This window comes from Phlebotomus papatasi, chromosome 2, assembly GCF_024763615.1.
Source record: "Phlebotomus papatasi isolate M1 chromosome 2, Ppap_2.1, whole genome shotgun sequence".
Classification (NCBI taxonomy): domain Eukaryota; kingdom Metazoa; phylum Arthropoda; class Insecta; order Diptera; family Psychodidae; genus Phlebotomus; species Phlebotomus papatasi.
Window position 1 is genome coordinate 20,826,772 of NC_077223.1, and position 14,254 is coordinate 20,841,025.

Below are 14,254 nucleotides of genomic sequence, written 5' to 3' on the forward strand. Positions count from 1 at the left end.
TCCTACTAATTTAGTATGATTAAAGTTTTTGGATTTAAAATTTGTTAATTGACAATAATTTTATGCTATTTGATTGAGTACAAAATATTAGTCGAGTTTCAGCTTGATACAGATTTAAAATTAATATCATAATGAATAAAACAATACACTTGACATTTAATTATGATATTTTCGATGTTGCTGCAAAAGTTTAAATTGGAATTTCCGGATAAATGTTTCCTTATTGCTTAAAAGTATATAAACGCTTTTAGGATCACATTCCATTTGCATTAGCAGTATATAAATTTGTGAATCAATGAACCATTGTGTTCCATATTAACGAACATTGCATTGTGACTTTAAAACACTTGTGAACTATAACATTGCAAATCCCTGTCATTTCTCTAATATTACGGTTAAAGGCTGAATCACATTAAATATCGATAAAACGCTGAGCTGATGCATATTTTAACAAGTTATAAAACATTTTCTATTAAACAGAGCTTATTAAGCAGCATAATTGAAAAACTTTTTAGCCGAGACACCTGCGAATAACCATAATTATACCCATATTATTATTATGCACCCCAAATCTAACAAATGGCCTCAATTCTGAGACCAAAATCAAGATCAAAATTTCAAGCTGTCAAACATTTCCAAGATCAAGATTTCGTATTTTCATGCTAAGTATTTATGGAACTTAAAATGTCCGAGCTAAGAACCAAGACTTCAGGATTTTCCACACTTAACGAAACGTCACTTCTGACAAATACCTTCATTTCCTCTGTTGAATTTGTTGAAATTTCGTCATATAAATTGAACAAATGAAAGGCCATAAACGGGAGTACAGTAGGGGAATTCTGTAATTTTTGTGGCATTGTCACGCGTGAGTTCGAAACTTGGCAATGCCATTCGAGCTTTATTGTCATATTATGAGTTCGAAAATGCAATTCATTGAATTTAAAAAATATCCCTTTACTTGATGATTTTATGAAAATACGTATGTGTTGGTTTATTTGTTTAACAAAATTCATTGTCATTTGAATTGCCAGAAATTTCAAATATGTGACTTCTGACATTGCCACGTGAACTGAAATGGCAATGTCACGACTACAGAATCGCATTTTCGAGAAAGCTCTCCTAAGATTCGAACCCAATTTATCATATGGCATTTCCAGAGCGTTACAGAATTCCCCTTCAGGAAGTGCAAACCAAACTTGTGGTCTGTGATAAACCAAAAAATGCTTATGCAAGATGTGATTATTTTGCAGGTAGGGAGACGTGGGGCTATTTTGAGCTATAGGGCTACATTATTATACGATTTTTCGCCTATTTCTAAATGAAGCTGGTTTTTACAAATATTTTATTTGAATCCACAATTGTTTAGTGTACCCAAACTAAATCAAGTTAAAGCGCAGTTTTCTTTAGAAATATACAAAAAAAAATCGTATAATAATGTAGCCCCACTGCTCAAAGTAGCCCCACTTCCCCCTATCCTCAGGGTAGTAGTGCACTTTGATATGTACATCTCGAAATACGTACCATTTCGATTAAATTACAATTAGAAGGTCAAATACAGTATTTTTCAAAGTAATTCTCTTTTTGTACCATCTCTTATAGAAATATTTATCATTAAGAGTAATTTCCGTATGAAACTCTTCAAATTGTTACTATCTTGAGAATTCCAAACACCTCCGAGAGGTTCTTGGAATTATTTCAAGAAAAGAAGAAATTTGACGTCTTGAAATCCTGAAATATTGGTTCCAGAATTGCAAATCTTGATATTCACACGGTTTGTGTCTTGGATTTCAAGATTCCAAGACATTTGACAGATTTGACATCTTGATCTTGATTTTTTGATTTCAGAATATCAAAATCTTGAAATTTTCTTGATCTTGGTCTCAGAATTGAGGCCAATGTTTTCATCTTGATCTTCAAGATCAAGAAATGAAATAAAATTATTGACAATGGTTAATTTTACTTTACAGTAAGGGGAAATGGGACACTTTTGAATGTGGGGCACATTTGAAATTGGGATTTTTCTCTTATGTTTAAGTGAAACTGAGCCATATCATAATGTAATTTAGCTGCTCAGTCTATTTGTGCACCTAAATTATATCACGATAAGGCTCAATTTTATTTAAAAATAGGTGAAAAATCCCAATTTCAAAGGTGTCCCACTTTCAAATGGTCCCATTTTCCCTCTTACGTATCTCGGGCAATAGAAAATTTTGTTTTTTTTCTTTAATAATTGAGATTTGTCTGAAACAGCTTTACAACTGCGTTAAAATTTGTAGAATATTCATAGGAGAAAATTATTCTAGATAATTTCCAGTACTTTTTTTAATCGGTGTTGTTTTACTATCGGACAATTTAACAGGCAATATTTAGAGGAATTATGTGGGAAGAACAAAACAAACAGTGCTATGCAATTTTATTGCTCAATTCAACCATCAAAACTGCAGTAAATAATTTTATTTTGTTTTTTGAACGTCTATAGCAAATTAGCACGGAGTCCGCTACTAAAAAAAGAAATAACTTCTTTATCTAATAATTAGGGAATTAGTGAACACGAAAATTGCAAAATTTAATGTTTAAATGAACCATAAAATATTTAAATTGACTAATTTCGATTAACTGTGATATATATTCATTTTATTCAGAATTTCTTTATATTTTCGTCTTCAATATCGTCATCAATGTTAAAGGCCGCTTAAAATGGAGTTGACCTTCCGAAGGATAAATCCCTATTTCGAAATTTTTCAATACACATTTTAATCATTCTATAAGAGGAAGAACATGATCTAAATAAACACTTAAAATGCTTTTCCGTGGAAGTCTATCACTTGGCCCTTTGCCAAGATTCGCCTAACATTAAATGCTGCAAAAGGCCCGTTTTTCCCGCATTTTGGAAAAGTCCTCCAAAGGACATATCGACTTATTTGAAGGATACTTAGCATTATAGGGATATAAAATATTATATTCTTTCAAGTACATGCAAAAGAGTTAAGAAAAAATGACGGGGTTAAGTTATAGGATACACTTTAATAGCGCTTGTGAAAGTGGCCCACGAATGTATGCAATCATCCAATATTTCAAAACAATTTGTAGACAATTCTTATGTTTTCCTTGTTCTACCCTGGATTCAAGCTGTGAATGAAAATAACATGACTGGGCTCGGTGCCGGTCAAAATCCTGAAAGCGAAAATCCCGAAAGCCAAAATCCCGAACGCTAAAATTCCGAAAAGCCAAAATCCCTAACGCTAAAATTCCGAAAAGCCAAAATCCCGAACGCCAAAATCCCGAAAACCAAAATCCCAAAAGCCGAAATCCCGAAAGCCAAAATTCCGAAAGCCAAAATCCCGAAAGTCAAAATCCCTAACGCTAAAATTCCGAAAAGCCAAAATCCCGAAAGCCAAAATCCCGAAAGTCAAAATCCTGAAGGCCAAAATCCCAAAAGCCTAAATCCCGAACGCAAAAATCCCGAAAAGCCAAAATCCCGAAAAACCAAAATCCCAAAAGCCGAAATCCCAAATGTGTCAAAATCCCGAAAAGCCAAAATTCCGAAAGCCAAAATTCCGAAAGCCAAAATCCCGAAAGCCAAAATCCTAAAAAGCCAAAATCACGAAAATCCAAAATCCCGAACGCTAAAATCCCGAAAAGCTAAAATCCCGAACGCCAAATTCCCGAAAGGCCAAAATCCTGAAAAGCCGAAATCCCGAAAGCCAAAATCCCGAAAAGCCAAAATCCAGGAAAGCCAAAATCCCAAATGTGTCAAAATCCCTAAAAGCCAAAATCCCAAAGCCAAAATCCCGAAAAGTCAAAATCCCATAAGCCAAAATCCCGAAGGTCAAAATCCTGAAGGCCAAAATCCCGAAAACCCAAATTTTTAAAGTCAAAAATCCCGAATGTTAAAAATCCTGAAAGGGATTAAATTATATGGAAGATAGTGTAGAATAATTTCCCAAGACACAGAAAATTCCCCTTTGCCTCCAGCAAGCGCAGATGTAATCGTCGGAGTACCTATGGCACTTTTAAGAATTCAAGATTTTGTGTTTCGGGATTTTGGCCCATTCGGGAATTTGGCTTTCAGAATTTCGACTCTTTCGATATTTTGGCTATTGAAGATTTCAACCCATTCGGGATTATGGCTTACCGAATTTCGGCTTACGGAATTTTGGTGTTCGGGATTTTGACCGGGACCTAACTGGGCTATATTTTCAGAGTTTGTTGATTTTGATGACATTTTCGTGGGTTTTGTCTGAATTTGAGGCTTTCGAACGCAACGATAAGTCGTACCTCTTCAACTCGTCTGTACCCCAACCCTTATATCGAAATTGGCAGAATAACTTAGGGGTTCGAAATGCGATCCAAATATTATTAAAACAGCATCTATATAATGCCATTATACCATTATACTATTATCAGGCTTCTAATGCTTCTAATTGTATTAAGTATACCGAAACATTGCAGATGAGTGATTTGAATAATTTTTGGATTGCATTCGCTCTCTAATATTTATTAACGGATTTCAATGAACTTTCCTTTCCTTTTGTTGGCATTCTGTACTCAAACTATTTAGAATGGGAAATGACCAGTGATAAGTCCAGATTAGCTTATGGTAGCTGTGATTCTTTGCAGGCGACCTAGGACTTCTTGCAACTCGAAATGCATCCAAATTCGATTGTGAATTGAATTTTGGGGTAAAAAAACGCATCGGCCAAATTTCATTATCCCTAAAATTCAACAAATTCAGGCATTTTTCCAGGGGTCTCTCGACATTTCATTTTTCCATACGTTTTTGCATAGAGGCACTGAAGACTATTGGCAAGTTTCTTCCTAAAGAGAATTGACTTACCAGTCTGATATATTTCGAAATCATTTATTAAAAGTTATCTAAAAATACATATTCCATAATGCTCGCCAAAATTATACAAGAACTGCGAGCAAATTTGTTTAAGTCGCGGTGCAATAGATGCAAAATTTTTACAAGGAAAAGTAAAAAATAGCTTCACTTTTTATTAAGCTTGATGGGCCCCTGCATTTTCCATTGTTTTTTTATTAAATCACTCCCGATGATTTTCAGTTTTTTTTGCCTATTAATGTTCCACTTGTCAAAGTGGTTTTATTAATACAGATTCATATCTCTCCCAGGATTTCCTTGTTAATTTGTACTGTGCCAGGCTGTAATGCAAAATTACAGATATGTTTTATCCTTTATCACTAAAACACTAAATAAACTTTACATAATAACTTGCACAGAGATAAATATCCCAATTTTCCACAATTTCCCAAACAGACTTTTCTTCAATGGTGCAGTATATTTGGAGAAAAGGATGATAGAGGCTGGAATGATTAATTAATCTGAATTGTATTGAATTTTCAATGGTTTTGGCTGCAAATTAATGCAAAATGCAGATATTTCAGAGATTTGTGGTGTATTTTAATTCAACAGTTTATACATGATAAATGTTGGATTGAACGGATTGCACCATTATAAATGAATTGAAATTGAATTGGTTTTTTTTTTTGTTGATAAAGTGAACAAATGCGATTTCTTTGGTGTTTAGGTGAAAGCCAGCGATGGAGGACAACCGTCGTTGTCTACGCAGATTCCTGTTCATATAATGGTTCATATGGCAGACAATGCTCCGCCTAAATTCTCACGGCTGGATTCTGCGGCTGAAATCTATGAGAATCAGCCGATTGGTACATTTGTGGCTCAATTGGATGCCAGAAGTACGTCATCGGTGGTGTATGAGATTGTGGAGGGAAATGTGAATGACACATTCTTTGTGAATCCATCGACTGGTGTTGTGACAACAAATGCAAATGTGGATTATGAACAGCAGAAATTCTACAATTTGACCATTGAGGCTACAAATATGGCCTCAGTGGCAACGAGATGTTCATTAATTGTCCATGTTCTCGATCGCAATGACAATGCACCCAACTTCGAGAGGTACATGTACATGGGGGCCATTTCTGAGGCAGCACCAATTGGTTCTCTGGTCCTCGTGACCCTGGCAAATGCCACAGCCAATGCATCAGTGGTAGTGGAAAATAGTGAGCCACTTGTTATTCGGGCACTCGATGCAGATTCTGGTGTCAATGCCTTTCTCCACTATGACATTGTCGAGGCTCTCCCCAGGCGATTCTTTCACATTGACTCCACCACGGGAGCCATCAAAACGGTCATGGTACTGGATCACGAAAAGATTCCCACCTACACATTCCATGTCAAAGTGAGTAGCACTCTTCAATCTCTCTTTCTCTTTCTCCCCATTTCTCCCCCCCCCCCCCCGCCCCCAACCGCCTTACCATCATCTTGTGATAGATTTCCGGGAAGGATGAACAGAGAAATTAATTGGGTAGTCTAACGAAAATCTTCAGTTTGAAGCAATCGTGTGGAACGTTCTCACGAATTCCATTCATCCATGCAAAGGTACTTGACATAGAAGAGAGGATAGGTTAAGGAATTTCTGGAGAAATCAATTTCATCACAGCAAAGGGTTGGAGGTGAATTAAAACTAAGTAGAATTTTCGCAGCAATTTTCCTAAAGAAAAAAAAAAACGGGTGGCAAATCATTTTCAACTTTGTGGAGTGCTCGAATTAGATGGTGTACTGTAACCTAAAATCTCAAAAATAGTTTTCCTTTATTGATTTATTAATAGTTCTTTTGCGGTTCAATTCATGACAAAATTCGGAAAACAGTGTTTTTAGGTTTGAGTTTATGCAGTTTTTTTTTCACTGAACCATTTTTCACCGATTTATAGATTAAGCCCAAACAGAAGTAGATTTTGATTCTCCAATAGTGTCTTGGATAAAAGGTAAATGGAACTCTATTTGCACAACAAATCGTTGAAGTTCGAAGAATTCAAATTCAATTTCGAATTTTCATAATAAATTTTCGAACAAGTTGGGGAAAATTTATCAAATATCACACTAAAAAGCTCGCAAAAGAGTTACTCAGTGATTATGGACTGATTAAATACTGGGACAAGAACAGTAAACGTCGTTGTTCTGTTTTTTTCCTCACAACAGTGAAGATCGTCACATTTTGACACTTGAGGACTTCGAAATTCGAACAGGATCTACCTTCAGCTACCTTGCGCAATTATCAAGAAGTAAGAAAGTCTCTTTTTTGGATCTTCAAATAGATTTTTGAATTTTTCAAGATCTACTTCTGTACGGAAAGAGTTCCGGCATTATTACCATCTACAAGTAGATCTTCAAAAATTCGAAACGAATTCGAATGTTTACTGTTCTTACTGATCGTTTTGTTCGTTGACGATTTATTAAATGTTGTAAGAATTTTCTCAATAAAGAAGACGAAGTTCGGCAAATACCGTTTGTTGGTTAAGTAAAGCTACTCCTGCACTCTATTTTTCTTCGTAATTTTTCTTCGGGTATCGGTAGGATCTTGTTGTTTTTGGATTTTTGAAGGCTTTACATAGAGGTTCTTTTCTTAGTCTCATGGTTGTCCACGTTATGAGCATCTCATGGCCAATTTGTCTGCAGTTATGACTCGGGTCTCGTTCAGTCTGCTTCTTCATTATAAGAATGATGTCTGGCAATCATAAAGTTTATTTTTAGTTCCCCACTATTTTAGATATCCACTTTTATGTTTCAAAATTTGAAAGATTTATGGCTCCGTTCATTAATAATCTTTCGAAGAGGCAAAGCCAGTCCAAAGCCAAGCCAAACTTATTCGAAAATCTACCGGAAGCCTAAAGTGCAAGTTCACATACTCGCCGCATGTTACAACGTTAACAACAGCGTGTTGTAAACGTTTGCAGCAATAGGTGAATTTTTATGTAGTTTTGTGGAATTTCAGAATGGCAGAACGTTTGAATTGCAATTTTATTGAGATAAATGTCCTTTAAATGAACTTGCTCACTTTTGTGTAACTCGTCGGTTTAAACGTTCGAACTTTCAACTAGTTTTTAGGTAAGTTCTTTCTGATTTATCTTCGAATCGGTACAGAAAAAATCTCAACCTCCTGAACCGGAGCGAGCCCTCAAATCGGATAGGTTATTACTGGACGAAAGGGATAAGGCTTTAAACATTTCAACCAGTCAATAAGTTCTTAGGTGAGATTCTTAACAATCTCACCTACTATAATCCTAACAAAATTTCATGTCGTCCGATCGACCTCAAACTTGGCCAAAATGTGTTTCAGCACTTCCTGATCACGAATATATATGTGGCTATTTTACGTTCCCGGCCGGCCGGCCGCTCTTTGGAGCTTAATAGCTCCTAAACTAAAAAAGATATCGACTTGCGGTTTTCGGCAAAGGTTATATATCGGGTGAAAATTGCAACTTGGTGCATAGACCCCCCACCCCCCACCCCTCCTTCCGCCATTTTGAAGACCCCCCTTTTTTTGTTTTCTCAATAGCTCAGCCCCTATGGCATCGAGCGGGCTCAAATTTTAGTATGTTATAGCTGGACCTTAGGGCTTTCCATCAATACCAAACTTAAGGTCCCCCGACCCCCCTGACCCGAGCTATAAGGGTCCAAAAAAAATTTCTTAAAATGGCCATAACTCCGGTTATAATTGTCAGAATTTAAAAAGTGAGGACTTTTTGGAAAGCTCTCGTGAAATGCCACTTCCCCTTCTAACATCGCAAGTTCATAAAACCACCGCTAGGGGCGCTATTATTAAAAAGAAAATTTTTAAATCTTATAAGTTAAATAACTCAAAAATTCCATTGTGCATCGGGCTGAAATTTTAGTATGTTGTAGCCGTTGATTATACCTATCAAACAAAAAAAACCTTAAGTCGATCCATAACCCCTGACCCGAGCTATAAGGGGTCAAAGTTCGAACATTGACCGGCCTCTATCTCCGGTTCTAATTAACATAGCGACCTAAATTTTACCTTTTTGGTTTCGTCTCGATGAGCACTTTCAGATGGAAGTTCAAAAAGTCACCACAGGTGGCGCTGCGATAGCGTCAAAATTCATCGAAATTCAAAATCATTTTTCTCAAAAACGGCATTGTGCAAGTTAATGAAATTTTAGTATGTTGTAGTCCAGTCTAGGACGTTTCCAAAATGGTGCGTATGTGCGCTGTGGTTTCAATAGAACCGGAGATATGAGTGGTCAAAGTTCACGAAATTCAAAAAATCATATCTCCGGTTCTATGTGACCGATTTTGATGAGTGAGGGCTTAAACGAAAGATCTCACCAAATGCTACAACTTTCTAGAATATTTGAACTTCGTAGGACCAACACCAGGGGCGCCACAGTCGAAAAACCAATTTCAATATCACATAACCTCAATTATCTCGACTGTCGCTGAACCGATTTTGATGATTACTTCGACATAATTGTAGAGGACATTTGTCTCTACATTTCGTCCATACATCATTTTCCGCTCAGACTACGCTATCACTCCGATTTTGCCGTTTAAGTGTGAAAAAATTGATTTTTCCCATAATAACGCTTTGAAATCACTCAGATGCCAATTTGACTGCCTCTACTCCACCAAGACACTTAAAATAGGGTTTTAAATGGAAAGTCCCACAAAATACAACAATTCTTTGATATGGTTGAAGTTCAACAAATGACTACTTGGGGCACTCTAGATGAAAAAACGAGTTAAGAAACAAAAAACCTCGATTATCTTGGCTTCTGAGTAATCGATGAGATCATGTTCTATGGGAAAATTATAGAGAACATTCTGGTCTACATTTCACCCATATAACACTTTTCTGTCAGTTCATCCAAATCCTTGATATTTTGGTTTAAATGCAAAATTTGTACAATTTCACGAATTTGATTCAAGATAACTGAATGGCGACTCACAATTTCAGCTCTAAATCGAATTTGCATGCACTCCGAGTTAGCTCACGTTAAGAATCTCACCTACATAAGCCGGTTAGGATTATCTGTCCCTTTTGTTATCATTCTGCCTAATTCAACAAAATCTTAATAAAGAGATGTCGAAAAACGAACTTAAAAATTTTCGAAGTTTGTCCGAGCGCTTACAAATCCTACCGGCTTTCTTTGACTTCCATCTCTGTATCTTCGAAAATCCTTCGAATTGTTGCTGTTGTTCTGATATGTTGCTGATGATTTTTTTGGATCTATAATAGAAAAATCGATTCATTTGATCTTGTAATTAAGGAAACCACCTTAAACCTGTTCAAACCGGTTCGTAAATCACCCAAGAATTTTGCGAACGCAATTTTAAAGTCAAAGAATTGATTTTTGAATAAAACATCAATTTTTGATATTTCTATTTCTTTAGCTATTAGAATTTATTCGAAATTCGAAGACATTTGATTTGAATCCGCACTTAATCCAATTCAATTCAAATACTTATGCCCTAGACACACTTACGGCTTAAGCCGAGAGACGACTTAGTGGAAAATGATGGAAATGTAGTTTAACCATTATTTCTAATATATTTACGCTATGCTGTCTCTCGGCTAATCCTCATATCTGTCAAGTCAAGGCCCTTAGACGCGTTATCAAAAACTTTGATTCACTACCACTAACCGATCTAGATTCCAGACCGGTTAAACTGAAAAAATCGCGAAAATCGGCTGTTTTGTAACAGTGTAAAATGTGTCTCACATAATTTGTAAGTATCAAAAAAAGGATTCTATATTACGCTCTCACTGTGGAGTACGAGCAATAAAAATTAACATCCTCTTAATTACTTTTACAAGAACTTTGAATTCTTTACCAAGTTTAAACAGGTATTTTGTTATTAAGGTAGCCAATAAATTTCTAAAGCCTGAAAAATAATTAATTACCAAAGTCAGGAACCCAGCGATTGCGATTAATTGCGTCTTGTGATTGGGAATATTGTATCTGTGAAGTAATCGAGAGGAAAGTTTGATGAGAAATTTTTCGCAATGCTAACCCTTGAAAGTTTCCCAACTGATACCACTATTAAATTAAGCATAAAAGTCCTTTTATTTCAAAGTTCTCTAACTTCTTAAATGTTTGAATGACGCTTTTTGCCAAAGTTACTACAAATTATTCAAAACTCAACCAAGTTTTTTTTAAGTTGAAAACGAAGATTTTAATTTTATTATGAAGCAGAATTTTGATGTAGAATATTTATAAAAGGAAAAACATTCCCGGTATATGTTTAAGAGGAAGTAAGTTATAATGCATTTGTATCTTACGAAAGAAGGCGAATGTAACTATTATAAGTAAAAAAAATCCTTTAAAAATTTGATTAATCATTCAAAAGTTATGTTCTTTTGTATATATTCTTAAAATAGAACATATCCTCTTGCGAGTTTTCTCTTTGTGAATCTCCATGGTATTTCTTTGTTTTTTTTTTTTTTTTCTTACATATATCAAAGAAAAATCTCTCATTTCTTTTCATTTCGACAAGTGAATCATATTCAGAGATACCTGAAGCATTAGTGTTTTTTTCCTTCCGCTTCTCTGACTTTTCCATTTACTTTTTTTCCCCCCGTAAATGAGGTGCGAATGAGTGGCAAGGGTGGGGGGAAGCAATAAAAATTATTCATCCCATAAATTAGTGTTGAGAGTTTTTGTCTTAATTCTCTGCTCATTAAGTAATTTTGCCTTATCACGGAATAAATCCCCATATATATTTATTCTTTCCGTCCAATTGCTGGTGAGGATTAATGCTGCTGCAGAAATGTAAGGAGGGGATGCCAACACATGCTCTTTTTGTTTGACTGAAGCAGTAGCGAATTTAGGATTTGCAAAATCAACACTCTCCCTGGGCGCCAAAAAATATTTTAGCAGACCTCTGATTTGTGACGTATTTCGATCGTTCAGTAATAAATAACCTTCCCGATTTAAGAGCTCTCTCCGGTTGAGGTTTTTTTCTGTACCGATTCGAAGGTATATCAGAGAGAACTTGCCTTCGAACGTTTAAATTTCATGAAGTGGACATTTATCTTAAAAAATTCCAATTCAAACGTTCTGTCATCCTGAAATTCCACAAAAAATTACTTTTTACAGCAAACATTTACACATTGTTAACATTGTTGACGATTTTGGGATGTGTAGATGTCAAGAGACGTCCGGCCCCTACAAAAACTTTAAAGAAGAGAATAAGAAGTTGACGATTTAGGTGTCAAGAATACCGGAATTCGAAATAGCAGAACAATCAACGCTAAATCGACGAGTATGTGAACTTGCACTTTAGGCTTCCGGTAGATTTTCGAATAAGTTTGGCTTGGCTTTGGACTGGCTTTGTCTTTTCGAAAGATTATTAATAAACGGAGCCATAAATCTTTCAAATTTTGGAACATAAAAGTGGATATCTAAAATAGTGGAAATCTAAAAAAAACTTCATGATTGCCAGACATCATTCTTATAATGAAGAAGCAAACCTTGTATCAAACGTTTACACACTGTTGTTGAAATTGTTGACGATTAAACTGTAAAGAATCCCAAAATTCTAAATTGCAGAACAATCAGCGCTAAAGCGGCGAGTGTGTGAACTTGTACTTTAGGCTTCCAGTAGATTTTCGAATAGGTTTGGCTAGGCTTTGGACTGGCTTTGCCTCTTGGAAAGGTTATTACTGAACACAGCCATTCGAACTTAAAAAGCTCGGTATCAAATATCAGATTTGACAAATCTGATTTACTCCTGTATATGTATATAATCACATCGAACAGACTAGGCTTTTCTACATGGTCATTGCCTTTTTACGCCTTCATAGCTCACACGTGGAAAAAATATTCAAAAATTGCGGCACCAAACCAATTTTTGCATCAATTTGATGTTTTTTCCGTTCTCTGAGTGAGACAATATTCTTTAAAAAGAAAATGATATTTTAGTGAAATTGGCTAAATATAAGTACCTTGAGCAAAAAGCAATTGCCCGGTCAATTGCTCTTTTCTTGACAGTTCCATATCACATAATCCGTTAAAATTCTCTATTTAAATTCATTGTTCGAAATTTCATCGACCACCATCGAAATGAGCTGATGCCAGGAAATATCAAAACAAAGGAATTTTTACTATAGGATGCGACCATCAATGAGACCTACAGTAGACTCTCTCAATTTCGGGCATTTGGGATCGAAATGTCATACGAATTAGAGAGAAATTCGGGCATCAAAATCAAATTGTTTGAAATGCAACGATTTTTTGTTCTTTCGCATACTAATATTAAGTTTGCATAGTCATATTTATGGTAAATTTCATGAAACCCCCTTTATAATGCAAAATCACATCATAACTAAGGCGAAACATGCCAAATTTGAGAATATTATCTTCATTCGAAAACTTGTCGAAATGTCGATAAACTTTTTTTCAAATTTAACTGCTGCCCGAATTAAAAAGTTGCCCGATCTTAAAAGAGCCGAATTAGCGAGAGTCTACTGTATATCATTGAATAGACCATGGTATAGGTAACAACTCTTGTTCCGGGACCAAAGTTCGAAATCATAGGGGAAAAGTTCTAGAGCAAAAAAAAAAAACTATTTTCGTAGAAGAACAATAATCTCTCATATGAAATGTGAGCATTTATATTGTCTTTTTTAAGGGAAAGAATAAATTGTAACATAAAATATTTTAAATGACTGCATAATCTCGAAATGGACATAAAAACATATGTCTTTACAATGCATAACATTTGTAGGAGGACATTGAAACATGATAGCTCAAAATCAAAACTTTAAACCTTATATCTCAGAGATTTATCAACAGAATTTAATCAATGAATAATCAATCAAAAGGTCTCGAAAAATCCCACAAATTAACGGTATAGATAAGTTCACAAATTGACCGCAAGGGGCGCCCCAGGTTATTAACCCATTCCTTACCATGGTATTATACATCATACGCAAATTGAGTGATTTTAGATGATTTTTTACAAGGCAATTTATATTCGAGTTTCTGTTGGGAATGGATTTTTAGTTACTTTAGTCCTTCAATTACTTGGAAAAAATAGCCCGACAGAGATGGGAATACATTTTGTTGTTCTTTTCTCGCTTCACGTAAAGTCATGCAAAAATTTTGCTAAAAATGGCGGACGGAAAATGCGACATCCCGTCGAATTTGTTAAAATTGACCTTCATCCTCTTTCCTGATTTGAATTCTGGTTGCCAATGTGTTTTCTTGGATAGTTACTCTATTTAAATCAATAGAATTTGTAATGATTTAATGAATAGGATTTAAATTCAGTGACCGTTAAGACACGTGTTTGAGGGTGGCTCCCCGCGCACCAATAATAGATAAAAATTATTTCTTTTCAAAAAAATCATCTATTAACCTGTAGGAAACTAATCCCAAAATATGAACATTCTATCTCAAATATTTC

The 14,254-nt window shown here is 35.3% G+C and overlaps 1 protein-coding gene across 1 annotated transcript in view; it reads left to right on the top strand.

Moving 5' to 3' along the window:
* Positions 1 to 14,254, top strand: part of LOC129803081 (fat-like cadherin-related tumor suppressor homolog) — a 336,090-nt gene that overhangs the window by 225,179 nt on the left and 96,657 nt on the right. Inside the window, exon 9 of the mRNA XM_055849423.1 lies at positions 5,550 to 6,224. Within this exon, the coding sequence (XP_055705398.1) occupies positions 5,550 to 6,224 (675 nt within the window). The remainder of the gene's footprint in view (positions 1 to 5,549; positions 6,225 to 14,254) is intronic.